Below are 25775 nucleotides of genomic sequence, written 5' to 3' on the forward strand. Positions count from 1 at the left end.
TTTGATTTGGCAAACTTTTTTCTTCTCGCTCTTTCTTTTCGTCAAGTGAGTTCACAAAACCGGCGTTTGTGTGTGCGTGCGTGTATTCGTGTGTGCGGCAAATGCGAAATTTTTCACTTTAAATATGTGTGAACTTACTTGAGAACACGCGCGTGCTAAATACAGTTTTAGAATATTTTGTTCGACACTTCTCACTACGACTCTGAGAGGAATTTTAATTTTTATATTTAATTTTCCACTTTACATGAGCTCCGCTCGCTGGCACAATTTTCGAAAGGATGACTGTTCGGATTTTCACACTGAAAGTCGTCGCCTGCTCAAACCGGAATTCAAAGTGAAAAGCAGAGCTGTCTCCCGATTATAATCGGAGCGATATTCAGGGCTGCATTTCAATGTTGTATGGATGTAGATCAGATACTAATTACTGTACATTTTCGTATTATTAATGGTACTCCGTGGCTTGAGTCTTGAGCTTCACAAAAAAATGGTTTACCAAATTACCAAATGGTTAAATGGTAAAATGTTTAATTCGTACACTGCTCATTTTCACCTTGTTCGATCCTTTCGGATTCCTGTAAAGAAAATTTACCAAATACAATTCGTTCACAGACTTGCATTAAGGCGCCGCACTGACGCTGATCTATCCACAAGCCTGGAAAAAAGTATTGACCCGTCATCGTTTTGGCCCAAAGTAACTTCATTCTGGTCATGGCTATTTGTGGAATACTTCTGGCAGTCTTAATTTAATTTGGATCTCTTCCATAAGCTGCGTGCACTGCAACTCTCTCTTCCCTAACTCCTCTCAAATCTGATTTCCTATCGATTATTAATTGGTACTTTGTATCGTTGCCCAACTAGAAATGGATTTAAGTCAGCTTGAATGCATTTCCGTCGGCCTAATCCTATTTCACGCTTTTAGAGTCGGACAAATGAAGTTTGCCAGCATCAAAGTCAAGCAAAATCGAATTAAGCAATAGGCGCCGCTCCCAACAGCATCAAACAGAAGCTTTAAAGCATTTTAGAAAATTGAAAAGTCAGCAAAAAGAGTTGCACTTGGCCATGTAAAAGTACTGTGCTGTGTGCTCGATGGTGGCATAAAACTGAAAGTTTCAATTTTCTGAAGTGCTCGCCTTGGCTCGAGAAGGTTGCGATGTGCCAAGTGTCAGTGCCGAAGGAGGCGGCTAAGCACGGAGGAGCCTCATCTTGGTGGGTTACTGCTGATGCAGTGTATCACAGATCTGCTTCGTCAGTTGGAATTTCTGGCATCATCTTTACGTGAGGGTACACACTTGTGTCCTGGAATTTGCATGCAAAATATAATAGTGCTAGGTGCCCATTTATGTATGTACAAGCTAAGCTCTCTATAGCGGACACATGGTTCCAGTAATTCAATCCGTACTATCCATATAGTGTAAGTAGCGAATGTGTACAGCTTTTGTTAGATGTTTGGTTCTACCCAAATTGTCGGATATGTGCGGATAATGCTGGGGGGCTGTTGACAAATTAGCCAAAATTTAGAATTTGGCAGGCCCTGAAGGACGCCCGTCCGCGCTTGTAGCAATGAAAATTAGCTGAGACATCGCACGTCTGGTGTGTGGGGGAGTGTTATTGTCTTGCCACCTTGTAGTCTGGATCGTAGAGAACTATTGTCGAACGGTTCAGTTCAGTAGGCAACCCTGAACTTCTTGCGAATCGATTGACAACTATATCCCCTCGCCTGCTCACATGATTGATGCTGGCTTTCACTTTTTCGGCTAGAGCGCATTGACTTCCCCTGCATTTGGCCACCGCTGCCCACGCAGCATGGCACAGCGAATATTCGCCTAAAAATTCTATCTCATTTTGCTTGTGACATATTTGAAATTTATTTTCGGTGCTAATGCTGCCACCCCGATGCTGTTGCTGTTGCAGCTGCATCTGCACACTGTTGTCACTTACAGCAGCCGCAAGCGAACAAATTGGTTAACCTCCTTTTATTTTTTTCCTTTCCTTTTTTTGGTAGTACGAGTCCATATTTATGGTTCGTAAATATGAATGTGGGATTTTTGTCGAGCCATTACCAATTGGACGGCCATTTACGGCAGGCAAAGGCAGAGAGGAAGCAGAATTGTGGTCTTTTTTCTAGTTTGAATTGCTTGTTGATTATTTGTTCGACTATTTTCGTCGACCCAAGAAAACTCATGAAAGAGTCAGTGAACTGTGGCGCAGACAAATCCGGCCGAGACGGACCCAGACGGCCAAGACCCAGACCACACAGGGTGTGGGTGTAGCTGTGGGTATGAGGAGCATGTGACATTTTCAGAGCTGGGCCAACAAATGGGTTCAGCCTGGGTTTTGGGCAGCAAAACATTTTGGCCTTCGCCATCCATAAATTTCCAGATCGCAACTTTGCTCTTCGGATTGCTTCGAGTTTATTGTACGTACTTTGGCCCAGCAAATACGATTATTTGAAGCCTTTGGCACGTACCTCTTTTATCCGAAAGTTGGCCCATTGAAGAGGCCTGGACTGGCACCAGCTGTTCATTTCTGTTAGGCCGTTGCCAAGTGGATTAGCGCAAATATTTTAAATTTCTGTTGGTCGGTCCACAGACAAGAGTGCTGAGAGGCTTTACTTTGCGGCTTAATTAAACTCAATTAAAATCGTGTTGACACTTTTGTTATTCTGTATTCTGTAGTTGTTTTTGTTGGGGCGAAAGCAAATTAAAACTTCAAACTTGATAAATGCCGAGTGCGAACAAAACTTCTGCTCCATTATGGATTGTTTTACCTTGGGAATCTCGATTGCAATTACTCCAACAATCTCATTGCCGGAGAGTGGTCCAACCACAGGAAATTTAATTGCTTTCGGGTGGGTTTCAATTACGCAAATTGCATTAGACATCACCACGCACGGATTCCCAATGAATCCAAACATATAGTACTCTTAGCTGTATATTATTTAGGAATCGGATCAAGCTATCGGCCTTGCCAGCTGTACCTAGCCCAAGTTTTGCCCCAATCGGTGTAGGATTTCCCTCTTGCTGCATCGCATAACATCACCAAATGTCAGAAAAGGGGTCCATTCTTTATCCTCCAAGGCTGCCGCACTTTGACCCGCCTGCTCTACTCAGGTGGAGGCTGGTGTGATTGATTTGATTGCTGTCACCGACTGGGATGACAATCCATCCAATTCAATGAGCTACTCACTTTCGCCTCGAGTTTGTCCTGGGTCTTCCAGCTGTCCTTTAAAGTCCTCGTCAGAGGTATCGCTCCCGGGCGAAATGAAAGTCGTTTACATTTTTTATCAACTTTAAGTGGAAGATTATGGAGGGCACTTCGTGCTGGTTTTCGTACAACTTACCCCTGGGAACGTTTTCATAATTTTCTACCTCCAACATTGCCATTCATTTCCCATTAAATGTGCCGTGCCCCAGGACGGCTCCCAGGACCCCCAGGGCGGCGGAAGATGTGCATTTATCCATTACCGTTGACGTTGCTGTCGACTCTCCTCTCCGCTCGAATCACCCGGTTAAAATGTAATTATCCTGCCTGGACTCGGCACTCCATGGCGTTGCATTCCACGTCTGAAATTCAGCCATGTCTTAATAGCCGGAAATCGAGATGACTTGCCCTATGCCCTCGAACACATAAAGGCACGGGGCAGGAAGCAGTCGACATTTTCTTTCCAACAAGAAATTAGCAAAGGATGGAGGGTAGGGAACGAAACGAGCTCCACTGCTCCACCATTCTTTTGGAGGAATAAATTAATTTATTGAATGAACAGATTGCATTTTAAATTTATTATACTTCCATAGTATTGATTTTGGGGCACATGAATTTCTCTTTACATGATAGAAAATTTAGGTGTTGGAGATTGACGTAAGGCTAATCCCGGTTTTTCACACTGGGCTTAACTTTGTATTATAATTGGACATCCCATCGTATTTATGTATATAGTAAGCCTATGTTTTGTGTTTGTATGGGGGTTTCTTTCATTGTCCTCCTCACAGGACAAGTGTCTTTTAATCAAATTACAATTGGGGTTAATTTAATAAACTCTCACTTTCTACCTTTCACAGGATCTGTTCTATCTTTCATTTGTGTCCTGTGGCTGTTTTAAATGTGGCTGGCGCTGTGCCTCTTAAAAATCATTCACATTTCTTTTGCCTCTTGTAAAGAGTGTGCGGTGTGTGTGATTATGGGTTACGTGTTCGAGTGTCTGTATGCTACGGGTGTGGATGAACATTATTGGATTGCATTGAAAGAACTGGTAGCTTAGAAATAATGTATCGGCACTGGCGTTACGTTGCCTAAACGTAACGCCCAAGAGAACTAGTCCTCTGATCTACTATAATTGTTGAATACACGTTGCTTAATCAGACGCACCAACTGTGCATAATTTTGTATGTTTTTTTTTGGGAGATATTTCTTTAAACTTTTTTTTCTTGAGTTTTGCCATTTTTAAAGTCTATCAAAAAAAATTTAGAACTGAACTGCGTAAAAGAAACAATTTAGAAGAACTGAAAAAGCCGAAATGGAAACGAGTAGAAAAACAATGTTTCTTTTTTTGAACACCAAACGCTGGCACGGCCCTGTTCGATGCGATTCGGCTCTGATTGGTTCCGCTTCAGCTTGAGATCGGTCTGATTTGGCCAACTGATTTGGGGAAGCAGGAAAGAGCTCCCGATTTGCAATAACAACTAGTAATACACGCATATATACGGCATGATATATATGTAGGCAATGGTAAACGAAAGACAACTAGTATTCCCTGGGGGTTGGTGGTGTGGTTGTGTTGCGCCCATGTGGAGCAATCGGAACCCAGATAGGACTGGGCTGAGTTCCTTCGCTGAGGTGTGTGTGTGTGTGGTGTGGTGTGGTGCTGGTTTTTGTACGAACATATTTGCTTTCTAACTTATTTACCAAATATATTTTGATATTCCTAAATTCCGGGATCCTAACTGAATCCTTCTCTCCACGTCAAGGTCCCTCAAGTGTGCTGCTGTAGGTGTCTATGTATGTGTGCAAGGTGAAATGTGTTGACATGTGTGAGTGTGTGCTTGTGGGATGGGCTACCACTGCGCCGTTTCTATCTCCGGACTACGAACGCCGCTCAGTAGACAATGAGCAGGTTGTTCTCATTGAAGCCGGCGGAGTGTCCGGCGTTGCGTACAATGAAATAGGATCCATCGAAGTGCATGCGCTTCTCATTGCGACTACAAAGGACAGAACAGAACGGAAGTTAGCAGAGCAGGATGACGGGCGAGGGGGAGGGGGAGGGGGAGGTTGAGAGCATCGGTTTGACACTCACCGAACAAACAGATGCGAGGTCTTGCCCAGAGAGGCAGTGCAATGGATGCCAGGTGTGGTCAAAGTGGCCGATCCATTGCCGGGACTGGTGCGAATCAAGCACTTGTTGTCCACACGAGTGACCTTCACCAGGCCATCGGCTGCCTGGGTGATGCGAAATCCGTTTATGTCATAGATCTCAGTGCCATCCTCGGTACAGGTGTAAGCTGAATTGGCAATCACGTCATGGGCTTCAGCCATATAATAGGGACCATGGCGCGAGTCGCTGCGAGAAGTTCGGGAATTAAATCGAAATTAGCCAAATAAGAAGCGATGCAATTGGCCGGGGGGACTCACTCATAGAACACTGCCAGGGTGTAGTCCTTGGTCAGATCGGTGAAAGTGTCGGTTGTGGTGCGCGTCCCGGCTGTGTCCACCAGGTAGATGAGAGCGCACGCCTCGCTGGTGAAGCTCACACCCTTGTACCACATCTTGGCATAGCGACTGTAATGGGAAGATAATTCAAAGGATTCAAAAGATGCCACGTTGGGGTAAGGGCCATTCCCACTCACACAAAGTTATTGCCCTTCATGCCGTCGTAGGTGACTATTTCGACTTTAGCGCCGCTCTGCAAGATGCGTCCATTGGGGTGGATCAAAGCCGAGTTGCTGCAGTTGCGTGATAGAGCAACTGCCACCATGCTGCGCTGATTGAGCACGCGCACCGCCTTGTCCAGAGTCATGTCAATGCTGCCCCATGCAAAGAAAGGTATTAACATTAGGGGTCGGTCTTAAAGAAGAGCCAAGGGGCTGGGGGCGTCCACACTCACCGCACGCCATCGCGGAGGCGCAACTGGATGGTGCCGTTCGTCATGGCAATGGGTCCAGAGCCGGAACATGCCGGCGGAGTGTGGTTCTCGAGCTCGAAGTTGCGTGTGCTGCTCACGCGTGCCAAGGCGTATGGTGGAGGGGGCATTGGAGACGGCAACTGTTGGGAATTCTGAGATTGAGCATAGAATCGGCTTGATTTACAGATATGCAGGAGCCCCTTACCAGGCAGTAGTTCTGCTCGTTGTCGAAGCCATAGGTGGGCGTGGCATTGTAGCGCCCTGTGAGTGCCTTGCCGTTGTGCGCCATTTTGCCAGCGTCTATTTCCTGCATATTCCCTGGCCCGTACTGGGGAGGGTTGGAAATGTGTATGCCCGGCAGTTGGACGTATGGACGGGCCGACTTACTGCCGACGGGGAAATTGGCGCACTCCTTGGAAATGCCGCTGGTGATGGTGTTGGTGCCAACGGTGGCGCTGCTAGCGAGACTGGAGCTGCTGCCGCGATCCATGTGGCCCACGGAGTCCGTGCCGGAGGACAGCGAGATGTTGCTCATGCGTTGGGACAGCTGCCCCCCAGTCATGCCGACACGCAAGCTTGCTTGCTAAGGGAGGGGGGATGAGAAGGCGAGAGGTAGTAGCGGAAGTTAGATCCGGAAGGAAATGAAGAGGTGAGGAAGTGAAAGTGCCAGAAAATAATTGAATACCGGCAGGAGAGAAAACGACAGATACGAGAGAAAGTGTCAGCAGCGCAGAAATCGAATGACTTTGCAACTGTTGCTAACATTCTGTCGACATTCTGTTAACGCATGCATATACATACATACATACATATATGTATTTACATACGTGTGTGCGTTTTTCCCAATTTGCATTTGATTTTTATAGAAATTAACCAAACTATTTTGAATAGTATTAGAAGAGAAGAGAAGAGGGGGGGGGAATAGAGAAGGAAAATGCGAATATTAAAGTCGGAAAGTAAGAGAGCAATGGTGGAAAAGAGCGAGACGGAAAATAAGAAGGTCTGAAATAACAGGAGAGGGCAATGAGGTGATGTGGCAATGCTGCTGTTGCCGAGCTGTTAACACTGCGGCGGCTGTTAACTCGCTGTTGATACCCTGATAGCGCGATGATGCGGCAGTTTTGTAAAACAAAATGTCTGAAAATTGAAGAAACTTTCACGTTATTGCTTGGAATTTCACTTACCGGCGATGGGTTGTTGGTGTAGACGGAGCGCTGGCGCACCCCGTTGGGCGGCTTGGTGGGCGAGCGCAAGATGTTGTTGATTTTGTCGTTCATCTGAGCACGCGACAAGAAGTCCTCGGCATTGAAGATCCCCACACGGGCGCCCTTCGGGCTGCTTACTTGCGAGACCGGCTCCTGCTGGGAAGTCTCGCAGTCCGATGACTGGCACTGCGCCTCCTTGGTGCTGACCTTGGGCTCAACGGACTTCGGCTCGGTGACCATTTTGATTTGGCAAACTTTTTTCTTCTCGCTCTTTCTTTTCGTCAAGTGAGTTCACAAAACCGGCGTTTGTGTGTGCGTGCGTGTATTCGTGTGTGCGGCAAATGCGAAATTTGTACTTTAAATATGTGTGAACATACTTGAGAACACGCGCGTGCTAAATACAGTTTTAGAATATTTTGTTCGACACTTCTCACTACGACTCTGAGAGGAATTTTAATTTTTATATTTAATTTTCCACTTTACATGAGCTCCGCTCGCTGGCACAATTTTCGAAAGGATGACTGTTCGGATTTTCACACTGAAAGTCGTCGCCTGCTAAACCGGAATTCAAAGTGAAAAGTAGAGCTGTCTCCCGATTATAATCGGAGCGATATTCAGGGCTGCATTTCAATGTTGTATGGATGTAGATCAGATACTAATTACTGTACATTTTCGTATTATTAATGGTACTCCGTGGCTTGTAGTGGCCAGTTGTGACTCTAAAACTCCAGAGAACAGCTTGGGAAGTACGGCCCTCGCGTTTAACATTAACTCTGCTCTTTACAAAAACAAGATAAGAGATCAATTACAAGAGAGCAGTAGTTAAAGCTTCCATTGAAGAGCGTAATGTCTAATTTAGAGAAGCAGCGTGGATTTGTGGGAGTTATGTTTTAAAGCTTTACTAGAAATCATACGATTACTCCGTTAGTCGTGGAAGCTATGTGTAAGCTTTGCTTAGCATCGTACGATTACTCCGTTATCTAGGGAAGCAAGGTGTAAGCTTTGTCTAAAATCGTACGATTACCCCGTTGGTTGTGGAAGGTAAAGTTCCGATCGTAAGGGCTAATGCAAGTAATAGAACTTCTGGCTAGATCATTGCTATAGTGAAGCTGTGCGAATTCGGATGTGTCTTTTTATACAAATATATAGATCCAAGTGAATTTGAAAACGTTGTGCAATCAAACACGTGCCAAGTAAATTGAAGTTCTGGTGGACTACATTTTTCCTTTTGGATTAAGAAAAAAAAAAAGGTATTTGGACCTTACAATAGTGACACAGCTTTAACAGTCTCGTATCATAGGGCTGGAAATCTTACTACGTTCGACACTGGGAAAGAAAAACCAATTGACCCCCCCTCCAAGAACGAGGTCGTCAAAGTCCATCGATTTCTTAGTAGATCTGGGAAAGACCTCGGATTTCCCAGGAACCAGCATCTACATAAACCAACGATAACTACAACCAAATAAACCAGAAAGAGCCGTCCGAAGATATACTAGAGTGAAACCCGAAGTTATGTGGAGGCATACTTGAGCTGAAGTACATTTTGGAGTAAGACGAGAAGAATAGTTTTCTTGCGAATTCGGAGAAACTAATATGCCGCACTCGTCACCCTTCTCGCTTATGAATTAAGCGCGCGGCTAAGGCTTTCGCATGTAGTTCTTCGCAGTGTGTGGAGTGGTTCTCAAACTGTGAAAATAAAACATTATTCTGCGGCGATCCACACTGCCGTTTAATAGTCGTCGTGTGAAAATGTACCAAAGTATTAGTTTTGAGTCTCGTCATGAGATTTTCCATTTATTAAAGATTAGGCTACGCACTAACTATTTTTGTATTGTATAGATTTAAAAAGAAAAAAAAACCAATAATGTATATAATTACCCATAATTAGAAATTAGCGCAAATGAAAACCACATTTTTTTAAGATCCGCCGTTGAGTGGCAAATCGTCGTCGTACGGGTATGGAAATGGAAAAAAAAATCGGTGTTTCATCCGAATTAGAAGTGAAGACCTGTATATTCATAATTTTTCTCCCTTCCTCAGAATATGTTCCTACGTCGCCCCTTGAGCTCGACGGACACGCCGGATAATTCGTATAAAGTATGAGTGAGTTACGAAACTTCCTTAAACGGAATTCTCGAGTATTTTCGAAATATATATCTGTCTTATAAAACTTCTATTCCGGTATATAAAACAACCATATCCGTGCCATAATTTAAAGCGGATCGGCTACTAATTTTTCTTTCACGTTTGCCTTCTAGTTATATAATTATCATATTTTTCTCTTCTTTCCAATTTAATTTCTTTTACGCAATATTCTCTACACATAAGTCCTATATACATATATACATATAACCAGGTATAACTGGATACTATTTCCTCCTTCTTTATTTAATTACTTTATGCTAAGTTTATACTTATCTGGAAAACCATGAAGTCCAAACCCTTAAATTTTGAATTATTAAATAATAATTAGTAGATAATAATGGAACATTAAACCTTTCGTGTTTGTCCTGAGTAGAGCCTGAGGAAGTCCGATGATCAAATAGAGATGCGCTCGATTAGGGTTATGCTGTCGATTAAACGGCATACAAAGGTAGGGAGGGTAGAGAAGGGGTCAAAGTCATCTGAGTTCCCCAAGAGCGACGGAATATAGCCTGACTATTTGTCGGTAGTCGGTTAAACAGTTAGTTAAAATTCACATTCTTTTCTTTTTGATTTCTTTTGTAGAGTTCCTTTTGAACATTAAATCAAGTGTACCTAAAACATCTTTGCGAATGTGTTCGTATAGCAGATAGGAGAGTAGGAAAGATCCCACGACATTCCGGCGAGCTAGTTAGAGCATAGCTAGAGGTACACGTTCCGAAATCCTGCTATACTATTGGTGTCTGACCGTCAAAAAAAGTATGTACAACCTCCATCCGTACATACAATCTCACACCTCTACGAATATGAATTTCTGGCACATTACATAGATTGGCGCCCAACGTGGGGCCAGAGTACGAGTTACTACTGGTTAAAACCCCCAAAAACTTTGCTCGTTGCAATTTTAAAATCCACATTAAAATTAATACTTCCCGTCCAACTACTGTAACGGAGGATATTGATGGAATTTTGGGTTTAAGATTCTGAGTTTCGGAATACCTAACCAAATAGAATCCGCCAGGTAGCAAGGGATGGAAACTGATTTTTTTTTTGTTACCAGAATTAATTTTCGAATATACGACAGCTATTCACAAAGGCGGATAGGTCGGCCAAATTATAATAGGATAACCCCAAAAGAGTTTATGAGGGAGGAGTATCGATGGCTTTTGGAAGTCTAATTTTCTAGATATAGATTTGGAAATTAGCCATTGCCAAGGTTACTGACCACATAAACATACCATAGACCAAATTAGATTTCATTGAGGTTATATTCCGGCGACAAGAGAAAGCGTATATCGGACGGAGTCAAGCTCGAAAAGGACAAATATTGGGTATTTAGGAAAATTTGGTAGAATTTATTGAAGCTTTGGTCCTATAATTAGGGATTTCCACATTTAGTGATCAGAACTCGTATTACTGGGTTACCTTAACATGTCACCAGTACAACGTACCCCAGGGGGCAAGGCGTCGGGTGACGTGGACGCCCAGATCTGTGGTATATGTCAAGAAGCCATAAGAAGAAGTCAACTAATATGTACTGCATCTTGTGGGCACAGGTATCATGATACTTGCATGAAAGAATTCGTGAAAAATAACAGAAATTGCCCCGTATGTAGGGCGGAGTTGAATCCGGAGGAACTTTCGTTTGATGAGAATACTCTAGCAGCCGAATTACCACCCGACATGGGTTCGGGTATAGTGCCGTTAGAAGGGGGATCCAACCCGGAGTCAAACGCTTCAGAGAGAGGACTTCAAAAGTCAAGAGGGGCTAGGCCTAAACAGGGACGAGGAACTACATTGCGCAGAGGGATGCACACTAGGTTGCAGTCTCAACAATTTCGGGATAATTCTTTGGGCAGCATCAGCCATAGGTCGGGCGAAGGAGATATGTCGGAAAGAACCCTTGAGGTTATACAAGCCCTGATAAAAGGTGAGCAGAAAGATATGATGGTGGAGCTAAGTTCATTCGTTAAGAATTTGATCGAAGAAAATCTACGCGGACAATTAGGTAGGATGACTATAGCTTCAGATAGCACGCCTGTGCAAGCGACAAGGCAAAATCACGAGCCTATTATAACAGGAAACTCGTTGTCTTCAGAAAATGAAAGGGGATTACCACATCCAAATGTCTCTAACAGGGCAATAGCTCCTGGGAAGCCGCTAATATCTTAGCCAGTTAGCGACTAAAGTTTGACGGATCCAAAGACGCTATGCACGTCGACGAATTCCTGTACAGGGTTCGTTCACTTACATCCTCCACTTTAAATAACGATTACGAATTACTCTGTGACAATATGCATCTGCTTTTCTCGTCTAAAGCCAGCGATTGGTTTTGGAACTTCCATAGAAAGAACCCACAGTTTTCTTGGCAAACTTTTTCTGCCTCATTTAGACAACGATTCGATGATGCTAAAGATGATTTCGACTTGTGGGAGTTGATTAGAAAACGCCGTCAGAGAGAGGGTGAATCGTTTGACGATTACCAGACGGCCGTCGAAGAATTAGTGTCCAGGCTCTCACACGAGGTTAGCGAAAATAAGTTAGTAGACATTTTAAAACGTAACGCAAAAACGGCCCTCAGATATGAACTCTTGCATCTCAAAATCAGCGATCGAACTGGCCTGAGAGAAGAAGTTCGCAAGCATGAAAACTTCTGTAAAGACAACCATAACCCTTTTCCACGAGGTAAATTCAGCAAACCGAATGTAGCAGAAATACTTACGGACAATGAAGATATGGAGGAAGAAGACGTTTCGCAGATTTATCGTAAGAAACTAGTATGCTGGAATTGCGACCAGGAAGGGCATCGTTTTGATGATTGTTTAGGAGAAAGGCGAATTTTCTGCTATGGGTGTGGTGATAAGGATATTTATAAACCTCGATGCGTCAAATGTAACCCAGCGAAAAACTTGAAACGGGATGTACCGACCGGAGCCCAGTCAGTACATCCGACCAAGAACAGCAACTAAACGAAAGTAAACCAACTACCTTAAGAGGGCTTTCCGAAGGGGTAGTTGACGTAAAACCGGATATGATACTACACCAAATTTTTACAGGTATAGATGTAGCGACTCAAACGATGGAGAGCAAAGAGTTAGATTCAGAAAATGTGAATACGTGGTTTAAATTGATAGTTAAGCCCAAACGATCGACGGTCCGAAGACGAGCGTTCTGGAAAAAGGTCCAATCTGTTCGAAAACGTTTAGTCTCAGCAGTTATTCTGAGTTCAGATAACCGATTGTACACGGAGGTAATGATCGAAGGGCAAACTTATAAGGCTTTGCTGGATTCAGGAGCAACCATTAGTTGTTTGGGTGGGAGAGCAGCAACCTTTTTAGCACATCACCCACAGTCTCAGAAGTGTTTGGGAACCATACGCACTGCCAGCAACGAAGCTTGTACCGTAGTGTCCAAATTGGTGGTCCCGATTGAATTCCGTAAAATAGTTAAGGAAGTAGAGTTCTTTATCATACCAGATTTAAAGCAAGATGTTTATTTAGGAGTTGACTTTTGGAAAGATTTCGGTCTTCTATCCCAATTATTGACCCGAGAAGGAACTGTGAGCTGTTTGGAGAATAGAGACGACACGATTATGAAGGAAACGCCTAAAATGCATTCCCTAAATGAAGAACAAAGGAACCAATTAGAGGCGGTAATAAGAACCTTCCCGTCATATGAATGCGACGGACTAGGTCGTACACACCTAATACAACATTCTATGGTAATCAATGCCGAAGTACCCGTCAAACAACGACATTGGCCCATTTCCCCCGCGAAAGAGAAAGTGATGTTCGAAGAAGTAGAGAAGATGATTAAGCTGGGCGTGATAGAACCTTCAAATAGTCCATGGAGTAGCAATTGCGTCCTAGTAAAGAAAGGGAACAAGAATAGGTTATGCCTTGATTCTCGAGAGATCAACAAATATACCCGAAAAGATGCATACCCCCTTCCCCATATAGATGGGATACTCAGTCGATTGCCACCTGCCAAATACATAACGGGACTCGACATGAAGCATGCTTATTGGCAAATTCCCCTAGAGGAGTCTTCACGCCAATACACCGCGTTTACCATACCTAACCGACCGCTGTATCAATACAAAGTTATGCCTTTTGGTCTAACCAATGCCTCACAAACCCTCTGTCGTTTAATGGATAAGGTAATACCTGCTAACTTGCGTACGAGAGTGTTTGTTTACCTCGATGACTTACTAATTTTATCAGACGATTTCGAATCCCATTTAATGTTACTGAGAGAAGTTGCAGTACACTTACGAAAGGCTAATCTTACGATAAACATTGCCAAGTCGCACTTTTGCATGCGTGAGATTAAGTATCTGGGGTTCATCATTGGATACGGACAGGTAAAGACGGATCCGAGTAAAATTGAAGCTATTAAAGAATTCCCCGTTCCCAAGACGGTGAAACAATTGCTTTGTCTTGCTGGGTGGTACCGTCGTTTCGTCGACAATTATGCAACGGTAAGTTGCGCCCTCACAGAACTATTAAAGAAACCGAAAGCGTATGCGTGGAACCCTTTGGCCAATCAGGCATTTGATAAACTTAAACAGTGCCTGACGTCAGCTCCCATTTTGTCTACTCCTGATTTCTCAAAACCCTTTTTGCTGTTATGTGATGCTAGTACTGTAGGAATTGGTTGTGTGTTAGCTCAGAAAAACGAAGAAGGAGAAGAATTACCCGTAGCATTCATGTCCGAGAAGCTATCTAAAGCTCAGAAAAACTACTCAGTCACGGAATTAGAATGTTTAGCGGTGATAAAGGGAATTAAAAAGTTTCGTGCTTATGTAGAAGGTCAGGCATTCGAGGTGATAACCGATCATGCCTCATTACAATGGCTTATGCGTCAGAAGGAGTTGTCTGGTAGATTAGCTCGATGGGCCATAAAACTACAGGGATTCTCTTTTGAGATAACGCACCGGAAGGGCTCACTAAACGTGGTAGCGGATGCCCTATCGCGTAAAGAGGAAATTACTGTTTCTGAAATGGAAGAGCAGGGTCCGATAGTTGATCTGTCTGCCGCAGAATTTAAATCACCAGAATATATGACCTTAATTGATAACATTCGCGCTAAGCAAGACAAATTACCAGACTTGAAGATTCTCAATGATTTTGTCTACAAAAGAACCGAACCTGATCAGGGAAATAATGGTGTAGATAATCTATCTTGGAAATTGTGGATTCCTAGGGAACTCACCCAAGGTGTAATCTCGCGGGCTCATGATCCGCCCAATGCCGCTCACAGTGGAGTAGGGAAAACCATCGAAAAGATTAAAAGATATTTGTTTTGGCCAAAAATGAACAAGCAAATACGTGAGTATGTAACTCATTGTGAAGTGTGTCGTCACACCAAACACCCGAACACCGTGTTGAAACCACCCATGGGAAAACCAATGGTGTCTGATCGTCCGTTTCAAAAGCTTTATATGGATTTGCTGGGTCCATATCCCCGATCCAAGAAAGGGCATATTGGTTTACTTATTATCGTAGATCACTTCACAAAATTTCATTTCCTATGCCCCCTTAGGGTGTTTACTTCCAATCGGGTGTGCGATTACCTCGAAAATTATTTGTTCTGTACATTTGGAGTCCCCGAGGTGATATTAGCAGATAACGGATCTCAATTCGTTTCTGGAGCCTTTCAGGCTTTTCTAACCCGCTTTGGGATACAACATATTCGTACGACGATATATTCACCACAGGCGAATGCCAGTGAGAGACTCAATAGATCGGTGTTAGCAGCTATAAGAGCTTACATAAGCCGGGATCATTCCACTTGGGATACCAAATTACCGGAAATCAGTGCTGCTCTCAGATCCAACATTCACCAAAGCACCGGGTACTCGCCCTGTTTCCTAACCTTTGGACAAAATATGATTCTGAATGGCAAAGACTATGAGTTGCTTCGCCGCTTAAGACTCTTATCGGAGGATAGCCGCATTAGTTATCCGGAAGCACTACAAATTATTCGCGAATCGGCAAAGAAAAAGGTGAAAGAGTCACATGAACAAAATGCTAGGCGATATAATCTACGCTGTCGGAAAGTAGAGTTTAAGGTTGGAGAGCCAGTACTTGCCCGCAATTTCTGCCAAAGCAATGCTATTAAAAAGTTCAATGCAAAGTTAGCGCCGGTTTTTATTTCAGCCGTGGTATCTAGACGAGTTGGCTCAGCCTATTATCAACTGAAGAACGAACAGGGTAAAAACTTAGGAATATTTCACCTCAAAGGCATACAAGTGAAACACTAGGCAACTGTCCTTTTTCCGTTTAGGCTTCGCCAGTTAAAACTAGCGCTTCCTCAACTGTGGTGTAGTGGCCAGTTGTGACTCTAAAACTCCAGAGAACAGCTTGGGAAGTACGGCCCTCGCGTTTAACATAAACTCTGCTCTTTACAAAAACAAGATAAGAGATCAATTACAAGAGAGCAGTAGTTAAAGCTTCCATTGAAGAGCGTAATGTCTAATTTAGAGAAGCAGCGTGGATTTGTGGGAGTTATGTTTTAAAGCTTTACTAGAAATCATACGATTACTCCGTTAGTCGTGGAAGCTATGTGTAAGCTTTGCTTAGCATCGTACGATTACTCCGTTATCTAGGGAAGCAAGGTGTAAGCTTTGTCTAAAATCGTACGATTACCCCGTTGGTTGTGGAAGGTAAAGTTCCGATCGTAAGGGCTAATGCAAGTAATAGAACTTCTGGCTAGATCATTGCTATAGTGAAGCTGTGCGAATTCGGATGTGTCTTTTTATACAAATATATAGATCCAAGTGAATTTGAAAACGTTGTGCAATCAAACACGTGCCAAGTAAATTGAAGTTCTGGTGGACTACATTATTCCTTTTGGATTAAGAAAAAATAAAAGGTATTTGGACCTTACAATAGTGACACAGCTTTAACAGTCTCGTATCATAGGGCTGGAAATCTTACTACGTTCGACACTGGGAAAGAAAAACCAATTGACCCCCCCTCCAAGAACGAGGTCGTCAAAGTCCATCGATTTCTTAGTAGATCTGGGAAAGACCTCGGATTTCCCAGGAACCAGCATCTACATAAACCAACGATAACTACAACCAAATAAACCAGAAAGAGCCGTCCGAAGATATACTAGAGTGAAACCCGAAGTTATGTGGAGGCATACTTGAGCTGAAGTACATTTTGGAGTAAGACGAGAAGAATAGTTTTCTTGCGAATTCGGAGAAACTAATATGCCGCACTCGTCACCCTTCTCGCTTATGAATTAAGCGCGCGGCTAAGGCTTTCGCATGTAGTTCTTCGCAGTGTGTGGAGTGGTTCTCAAACTGTGAAAATAAAACATTATTCTGCGGCGATCCACACTGCCGTTTAATAGTCGTCGTGTGAAAATGTACCAAAGTATTAGTTTTGAGTCTCGTCATGAGATTTTCCATTTATTAAAGATTAGGCTACGCACTAACTATTTTTGTATTGTATAGATTTAAAAAGAAAAAAAAACCAATAATGTATATAATTACCCATAATTAGAAATTAGCGCAAATGAAAACCACATTTTTTTAAGATCCGCCGTTGAGTGGCAAATCGTCGTCGTACGGGTATGGAAATGGAAAAAAAATCGGTGTTTCATCCGAATTAGAAGTGAAGACCTGTATATTCATAATTTTTCTCCCTTCCTCAGAATATGTTCCTACGTCGCCCCTTGAGCTCAACGGACACGCCGGATAATTCGTATAAAGTATGAGTGAGTTACGAAACTTCCTTAAACGGAATTCTCGAGTATTTTTTGGAAATATATATCTGTCTTATAAAACTTCTATTCCGGTATATAAAACAACCATATCCGTGCCATAATTTAAAGCGGATCGGCTACTAATTTTTCTTTCACGTTTGCCTTCTAGTTATATAATTATCATATTTTTCTCTTCTTTCCAATTTAATTTCTTTTACGCCATATTCTCTACACATAAGTCCTATATACATATATACATATAACCAGGTATAACTGGATACTATTTCCTCCTTCTTTATTTAATTACTTTATGCTAAGTTTATACTTATCTGGAAAACCATGAAGTCCAAACCCTTAAATTTTGAATTATTAAATAATAATTAGTAGATAATAATGGAACATTAAACCTTTCGTGTTTGTCCTGAGTAGAGCCTGAGGAAGTCCGATGATCAAATAGAGATGCGCTCGATTAGGGTTATGCTGTCGATTAAACGGCATACAAAGGTAGGGAGGGTAGAGAAGGGGTCAAAGTCATCTGAGTTCCCCAAGAGCGACGGAATATAGCCTGACTATTTGTCGGTAGTCGGTTAAACAGTTAGTTAAAATTCACATTCTTTTCTTTTTGATTTCTTTTGTAGAGTTCCTTTTGAACATTAAATCAAGTGTACCTAAAACATCTTTGCGAATGTGTTCGTATAGCAGATAGGAGAGTAGGAAAGATCCCACGACATTCCGGCGAGCTAGTTAGAGCATAGCTAGAGGTACACGTTCCGAAATCCTGCTATACTAATGGTGTCTGACCGTCAAAAAAAGTATGTACAACCTCCATCCGTACATACAATCTCACACCTCTACGAATATGAATTTCTGGCACATTACAGGCTTGAGTCTTGAGCTTCACAAAAAAATGGTTTACCAAATTACCAAATGGTTAAATGGTAAAATGTTTAATTCGTACACTGCTCATTTTCACCTTGTTCGATCCTTTCGGATTCCTGTAAAGAAAATTTACCAAATACAATTCGTTCACAGACTTGCATTAAGGCGCCGCACTGACGCTGATCTATCCACAAGCCTGGAAAAAAGTATTGACCCGTCATCGTTTTGGCCCAAAGTAACTTCATTCTGGTCATGGCTATTTGTGGAATACTTCTGGCAGTCTTAATTTAATTTGGATCTCTTCCATAAGCTGCGTGCACTGCAACTCTCTCTTTCCTAACTCCTCTCAAATCTGATTTCCTATAGATTATTAATTGGTACTTTGTATCGTTGCCCAACTAGAAATAGATTTAAGTCAGCTTGAATGCATTTCCGTCGGCCTAATCCTATTTCACGCTTTTAGAGTCGGACAAATGAAGTTTGCCAGCATCAAAGTCAAGCAAAATCGAATTAAGCAATAGGCGCCGCTCCCAACAGCATCAAACAGAAGCTTTAAAGCATTTTAGAAAATTGAAAAGTCAGCCAAAAGAGTTGCACTTGGCCATGTAAAAGTACTGTGCTGTGTGCTCGATGGTGGCATAAAACCGAAAGTTTCAATTTTCTGAAGTGCTCGCCTTGGCTCGAGAAGGTTGCGAAATGCCAAGTGTCAGTGCCGAAGGAGGCGGCTAAGCACGGAGGAGCCTCATCTTGGTGGGTTACTGCTGATGCAGTGTATCGCATATCTGCTTCGTCAGTTGGAATTTCTGGCATCATCTTTACGTGAGGGTACACACTTGTGTCCTGGAATTTGCATGCAAAATATAATAGTGCTAGGTGCCCATTTATGTATGTACAAGCTAAGCTCTCTATAGCGGACACATGGTTCCAGTAATTCAAACCGTACTATCCATATAGTGTAAGTAGCGAATGTGTACAGCTTTTGTTAGATGTTTGGTTCTACCCAAATTGTCGGATATGTGCGGATAATGCTGGGGGGCTGTTGACAAATTAGCCAAAATTTAGAATTTGGCAGGCCCTGAAGGACGCCCGGCCGCGCTTGTAGCAATGAAAATTAGCTGAGACATCGCACGTCTGGTGTGTGGGGAGTGTTATTGTCTTGCCACCTTGTAGTCTGGATCGTAGAGAACTATTGTCGAACGGTTCAGTTCAGTAGGCAACCCTGAACTTCTTGCGAATCGATTGACAACTATATCCCCTCGCCTGCTCACATGATTGATGCTGGCTTTCACTTTTTCGGCTAGAGCGCATTGACTTCCCCTGCATTTGGCCATCGCTGCCCACGCAGCATGGCACAGCGAATATTCGCCTAAAAATTCTATCTCATTTTGCTTGTGACATATTTGAAATTTATTTTCGGTGCTGATGCTGCCACCCCGATGCAGTTGTTGTTGCAGCTGCATCTGCACACTGTTGTCACTTACAGCAGCCGCAAGCGAACAAATTGGTTAACCTCCTTTTATTTTTTTCCTTTCCTTTTTTTGGTAGTACGAGTCCATATTTATGGTTCGTAAATATGAATGTGGGATTTTTGTCGAGCCATTACCAATTGGACGGCCATTTACGGCAGGCAAAGGCAGAGAGGAAGCAGAATTGTGGTCTTTTTTCTAGTTTGAATTGCTTGTTGATTATTTGTTCGACTATTTTCGTCGACCCAAGAAAACTCATGAAAGTGTCAGTGAACTTTGGCGCAGACAAATCCGGCCGAGACGGACCCAGACGGCCAAGACCCAGACCACACAGGGTGTGGGTGTAGCTGTGGGTGTGAGGAGCGTGTGACATTTTCAGAGCTGGGCCAACAAATGGGTTCAGCCTGGGTTTTGGGCAGCAAAACATTTTGGCCTTCGCCATCCATAAATTTCCAGATCGCAACTTTGCTCTTCGGATTGCTTCGAGTTTATTGTACGTACTTTGGCCCCAGCAAATACGATTATTTGAAGCCTTTGGCACGTACCTCTTTTATCCGAAAGTTGGCCCATTGAAGAGGCCTGGACTGGCACCAGCTGTTCATTTCTGTTAGGCCGTTGCCAAGTGGATTAGCGCAAATATGTTAAATTTCTGTTGGTCGGTCCACAGACAAGAGTGCTGAGAGGCTTTAATTTGCGGCTTAATTAAACTCAATTAAAATCGTGTTGACACTTTTGTTATTCTGTATTCTGTAGTTGTTTTTGTTGGGGCGAAAGCAAATTAAAACTTCAAACTTGATAAATGCCGAGTGCGAACAAAACTTCTGCTCCATTATGGATTGTTTTACCTGAAGATTAGTTGGGAATCTCGATTGCAATTACTCCAACAATCTCATTGCCGGAAAGTGGTCCAACCACAGGAAATTTAATTGCTTTCGAGTGGGTTTCAATTACGCAAATTGCATTAGACATCACCACGCACGGATTCCCAATGAATCCAAACATATAGTACTCTTAGCTGTATATTATTTAGGAATCGGATCAAGCTATCGGCCTTGCCAGCTGTACCTAGCCCAAGTTTTGCCCCAATCGGTGTAGGAATTCCCTCTTGCTGCATCGCAAAACATCACCAAATGTCAGAAAAGGGGTCCATTCTTTATCCTCCAAGGCTGCCGCACTTTGACCCGCCTGCTCTACTCAGGTGGAGGCTGGTGTGATTGATTTGATTGCTGTCACCGACTGGGATGACAATCCATCCAATTCAATGAGCTACTCACTTTCGCCTCGAGTTTGTCCTGGGTCTTCCAGCTGTCCTTTGAAGTCCTCGTCAGAGGTATCGCTCCCGGGCGAAATGAAAGTCGTTTACATTTTTTATAAACTTTAAGTGGAAGATTATGGAGGGCACTTCGTGCTGGTTTTCGTACAACTTACCCCTGGGAACGTTTTCATAATTTTCTACCTCCAACATTGCCATTCATTTCCCATTAAATGTGCCGTGCCCCAGGACGGCTCCCAGGACCCCTAGGGAGGCGGAAGATGTGCATTTATCCATTACCGTTGACGTTGCTGTCGACTCTCCTCTCCGCTCGAATCACCCGGTTAAAATGTAATTATCCTGCCTGGACTCGGCACTCCATGGCGTTGCATTCCACGTCTGAAATTCAGCCATGTCTTAATAGCCGGAAATCGAGTTGACTTGCCCTATGCCCTGGCCAAATGCATGTGGAATGAACTCGTTCGGAGAGTTATGGCTGTGAATTCAAGTTAATTGAATATCTATAGACGTGCATGGTGCCGAAGCAGAGGGGCCTCGCATAATTGTCGGCTCATTAAACGATAATGCAGGAAAATTGATGCCCGGCCTTTTTCCATTCCATTCCCCATTTTTGGGGAAATTGAATTTCATAAACTTTCCGATGAAAAACAGGGTTGCGGGGGAGCCTCCCCAGGGAAGTTCCCAGCAGCAATTAGTGCGCTCTGTCTAGGAGTGCCCGGCTTCGGAAGTGGCAGGAGCGCCGAGAAGCGGCAGGAACGTGGCCGAAGTCACCGACGTGCCTTGCCTTGCCGTGCCGTGCGTCAGCTGGGGAAAATCGAAACCAAAAAGTTTGCTTATGCTTAGAATGCCAGCGGAATTGCTGCCAGGAGGTGGAGTGGGAGCTGGGAGCTGGGAGGCTTGGGGCTTGGATGCTGGCAGGATGCGGCTCTCTCTCTATGCCATTGACATCAGCAACACGGCCACGGCTGTTGTCATTCAAGTGTTCTAATCAATTCTGATTTAATTTTACGCCCAATTAAGTGTGAAAAGCTTTTGATGTTGGGCACACGGGTGCGAGCGGCAAATGGATGCAGACAAGGACTCGCAGGGGCGCAGTCACACAAGCGTGAGAATTGAATATGCCACAGATACATATGTGGGGTCGGTCCTTTGCTCGCACGAGTCCCAGTTAGGCCCTCACACTTGAATAAAGCCATTCCAGACATCAATATTTTGATCCTTCCCTGGCTGGGCTATTTGTACTTACTGCTGCTTCTGTATCCACGCTGTGGCTTCCGCACCCGCTCTCACTGCTCCACGCTTTCACACACTTTCCGTATGCATCTCTCTTTCTCTCTCTTTGTGTATCTCTAACCATGTTACAACTTTCTTCTTATGACAGAGACAGACGTGGCAGATAGTTCCGCCAAGACATTATCCAATAATCTTTATCAACAGCCACAGACAGCGCTGTAGCATCCGCGCCGCGTGCCTACCTCCACCTTCAGCTCCAGGTTAAGTTTGTTGGAAACTTTAGTCTGCATGACAGTCGATCCGATATCCCTGTGCATTTGGATTTGTTTGCAGGTAACGACAATGCTCAAGACATTTTACTAATTAAATATCAATGTACTTTTCCTTCCATTTGCCTAATTTACCGCTGTCAACAGCAAGACAAACAATATTGTAGTCCAAAAGAGTGTACACACTGGCCGCCCAGGGTTTTCACGCTACGATAAAATAAAAACAGCTGTGTCGTAAATGTGCGATTAAAAATTCAACGAAATATTTGTATCCCCGCGAAGCTTGGTTTTTGGAGCTCAAAAAGGTCTTCCATATCCCGATGTCTCCGAAGATAGGGCTTATCCGAAGTCCCTTCAAAATGGAAGAGCGTAATCCGCTTTTACATTAAATCGGATTTAAATATAAACTCTATAGCGGCAGATATTCAAATTTATTTTCTTGGAAATCCTCACAGAAATTTAAATGATTAAATTCCAAGTGCTCTTAAAGATGGGAAACCGAACCAAACTGTCGTCTAGGGCCTGAAATTGTCCAACTCCTGATGGCACTTCAGGTGACGGCGTAAACGCCAAGCTCCGCCTGAGGGGGGCCAGGAGGGCCCATGGAGTGGGGCCATAAAACAATTTTGTTGTAAATTTACGATACCCCCGGCCATGTATGACTCGAACACATAAAGGCACGGGGCAGGAGGCAGTCGACATTTTCTTTCCACCAAGAAATTAGCAAAGGATGGAGGGTAGGAAACGAAACGAGCTCCATTGCTCCACCATTCTTTTGGAGGAATAAATTAATTTATTGAATGAACAGATTGCATTTTAAATTTATTATACTTCCATAGTATTGATTTTGGGGCACATGAATTTCTCTTTACATGATAGAAAATTTAGGTGTTGGAGATTGACGTAAGGCTAATCCCGGTTTTTCACACTGGGCTTAACTTTGTATTATAATTGGACATCCCATCGTATTTATGTATATATTAAGCCTATGTTTTGTGTTTGTATGGGGGTTTCTTTCATTGTCCTCCTCACAGGACAAGTGTCTTTTAATCAAATTACAATTGGGGTTAATTTAATAAACTCTCACTTTCTACCTTTCACAGGATCTGTTCTATCTTTCATGTGTGTCCTGTGGCTGTTTTAACTGTGGCTGGCGATGTGCCACTTGCAAATAATTCACTTTCTTTTGCCTCTTGTAAAGAGTGTGCGGTGTGTGTGATTATGGGTTACGTGTTCGAGTGTCTGTATGCTGCGGGTGTGGATGAACATTATTGGATTGCATTGAAAGAACTGGTAGCTTAGAAATAATGTATCGGCACTGGCGTTACGTTGCCTAAACGTAACGCCCAAGAGAACTAGTCCTCTGATCTACTATAATTGTTGAATACACGTTGCTTAATCAGACGCACCAACTGTGCATAATTTTGTATGTTTTTTTTTTGGAGATATTTCTTTAAACTTTTTTTTCTTGAGTTTTGCCATTTTTAAAGTCTATCAAAAAAAATTTAGAACTGAACTGCGTAAAAGAAACAATTTAGAAGAACTGAAAAAGCCGAAATGGAAACGAGTAGAAAAACGATGTTTCTTTTTTTGAACACCAAACGCTGGCACGGCCCTGTTCGATGCGATTCGGCTCTGATTGGTTCCGCTTCAGCTTGAGATCGGTCTGATTTGGCCAACTGATTTGGGGAAGCAGGAAAGAGCTCCCGATTTGCAATAACAACTAGTAATACACGCATATATACGGCATGATATATATGTAGGCAATGGTAAACGAAAGACAACTAGTATTCCCTGGGGGTTGGTGGTGTGGTTGTGCTGCGCCCATGTCGAGCAATCGGAACCCAGATAGGACTGGGCTGAGTTCCTTCGCTGAGGTGTGTGTGTGTGGTGTGGTGTGGTGCTGGTTTTTGTACGAACATATTTGCTTTCTAACTTATTTCCCAAATTTATTTTGATATTCCTAAATTCCGGGATCCTAACTGAATCCTTCTCTCCACGTCAAGGTCCCTCAAGTGTGCTGCTGTAGGTGTCTATGTATGTGTTCCAGGTGAAATGTGTTGACATGTGTGAGTGTGTGCGTGTGGGATGGGCTACCACTGCGCCGTTTCTATCTCCGGACTACGAACGCCGCTCAGTAGACAATGAGCAGGTTGTTCTCATTGAAGCCGACGGAGTGTCCGGCGTTGCGTACAATGAAACAGGATCCATCGAAGTGCATGCGCTTCTCATTGCGACTACAAAGGACAGAACAGAACGGAAGTTAGCAGAGCAGGATGATGAGCGAGGGGGTGGGGGAGGGGGAGGTTGAGAGCATCGGTTTGACACTCACCGAACAAACAGATGCGAGGTCTTGCCCAGAGAGGCAGTGCAATGGATGCCAGGTGTGGTCAAAGTGGCCGATCCATTGCCGGGACTGGTGCGAATCAAGCACTTGTTGTCCACACGAGTGACCTTCACCAGGCCATCGGCTGCCTGGGTGATGAGAAATCCGTTTATGTCATAGATCTCAGTGCCATCCTCGGTACAGGTGTAAGCTGAATTGGCAATCACGTCATGGGCTTCAGCCATATAAGAGGGACCATGGCGCGAGTCGCTGCGAGAAGTTCGGGAATTAAATCGAAATTAGCCAAATAAGAAGCGATGCAATTGGCCGGGGGACTGACTCATAGAACACTGCCAGGGTGTAGTCATTGGTCAGATCGGTGAAAGTCTCGGTTGCGGTGCGCGTCCCGGCTGTGTCCACCAGGTAGATGAGAGCGCACGCCTCGCTGGTGAAGCTCACACCCTTGTACCACATCTTGGCATAGCGACTGTAATGGGAAGATAATTCAAAGGATTCAAAAGATGCCACGTTGGGGTAAGGGCCATTCCCACTCACACAAAGCTATTGCCCTTCATGCCGTCGTAGGTGACTATTTCGACTTTAGCGCCGCTCTGCAAGATGCGTCCATTGGGGTGGATCAAAGCCGAGTTGCTGCAGTTGCGTGATAGAGCAACTGCCACCATGCTGCGCTGATTGAGCACGCGCACCGCCTTGTCCAGAGTCATGTCAATGCTGCCCCATGCAAAGAAAGGTATTAACATTAGGGGTCGGTCTTAAAGAAGAGCCAAGGGGCTGGGGGCGTCCACACTCACCGCACGCCATCGCGGAGGCGCAACTGGATGGAGCCGTTCGTCATGGCAATGGGTCCAGAGCCGGAACATGCCGGCGGAGTGTGGTTCTCGAGTGTGGACGGGCCGACTGACTGCCGACGGGGTAATTGGCGCACTCCTTGGAAATGCCGCTGGTGATGGTGTTGGTGCCAACGGTGGCGCTGCTAGCGAGACTGGAGCTGCTGCCGCGATCCATGTGGCCCACGGAGTCCGTGCCGGAGGACAGCGAGATGTTGCTCATGCGTTGGGACAGCTGCCCCCCAGTCATGCCGACACGCAAGCTTGCTTGCTAAGGGAGGGGGGATGAGAAGGCGAGAGGTA

At 43.9% G+C, this 25775-nt stretch overlaps 2 protein-coding genes across 2 annotated transcripts; both read right to left on the reverse strand.

Annotated features, from left to right (window-relative positions):
• Positions 1-4815: 4815 nt before the first annotated feature.
• Positions 4816-25702, reverse strand: LOC117194652. Its single transcript, XM_033399168.1, has 7 exons — positions 25544-25702; positions 6321-6498; positions 6098-6255; positions 5841-6017; positions 5626-5772; positions 5291-5554; positions 4816-5195 (listed from the first exon to the last, which is right to left on the reverse strand). The coding sequence occupies exons 1-7, from the start codon at positions 25693-25695 to the stop codon at positions 5093-5095; spliced, it is 1179 nt and encodes a 392-aa protein (XP_033255059.1). The 5' UTR covers positions 25696-25702; the 3' UTR covers positions 4816-5092.
• LOC117194653 lies at positions 24227-25537 on the reverse strand. The gene is made up of 5 exons (XM_033399169.1): positions 25437-25537; positions 25180-25356; positions 24965-25111; positions 24631-24894; positions 24227-24535 (listed from the first exon to the last, which is right to left on the reverse strand). Exons 1-5 carry the CDS (start codon positions 25478-25480, stop codon positions 24433-24435), a joined length of 735 nt encoding a protein of 244 aa, XP_033255060.1. The 5' UTR covers positions 25481-25537; the 3' UTR covers positions 24227-24432.
• Positions 25703-25775: the final 73 nt, after the last annotated feature.

Source organism: Drosophila miranda (genome assembly GCF_003369915.1).
Source record: "Drosophila miranda strain MSH22 chromosome Y unlocalized genomic scaffold, D.miranda_PacBio2.1 Contig_Y3_pilon, whole genome shotgun sequence".
NCBI lineage: Eukaryota > Metazoa > Arthropoda > Insecta > Diptera > Drosophilidae > Drosophila > Drosophila miranda.

Excerpts from the sequence above, each read along its gene's own strand:
- LOC117194652 (XM_033399168.1), bottom strand. The coding sequence starts at position 25,695 with ATGAGCAACATCTCGCTGTCCTCCGGCACGGACTCCGTGGGCCACATG. Across the intron at positions 6,018-6,097 it reads CGCCTCCGCGATGGCGTGCG|CATTGACATGACTCTGGACA; the intron begins GTGAGTGTGGAC and ends TGCATGGGGCAG. Across the intron at positions 5,555-5,625 it reads ACCCTGGCAGTGTTCTATGA|CGACTCGCGCCATGGTCCCT; the intron begins GTGAGTCCCCCC and ends AACTTCTCGCAG.
- LOC117194653 (XM_033399169.1), bottom strand. The coding sequence starts at position 25,480 with ATGACGAACGGCTCCATCCAGTTGCGCCTCCGCGATGGCGTGCG. Across the intron at positions 25,357-25,436 it reads CGCCTCCGCGATGGCGTGCG|CATTGACATGACTCTGGACA; the intron begins GTGAGTGTGGAC and ends TGCATGGGGCAG. Across the intron at positions 24,536-24,630 it reads ACCTCGCATCTGTTTGTTCG|TCGCAATGAGAAGCGCATGC; the intron begins GTGAGTGTCAAA and ends TGTCCTTTGTAG.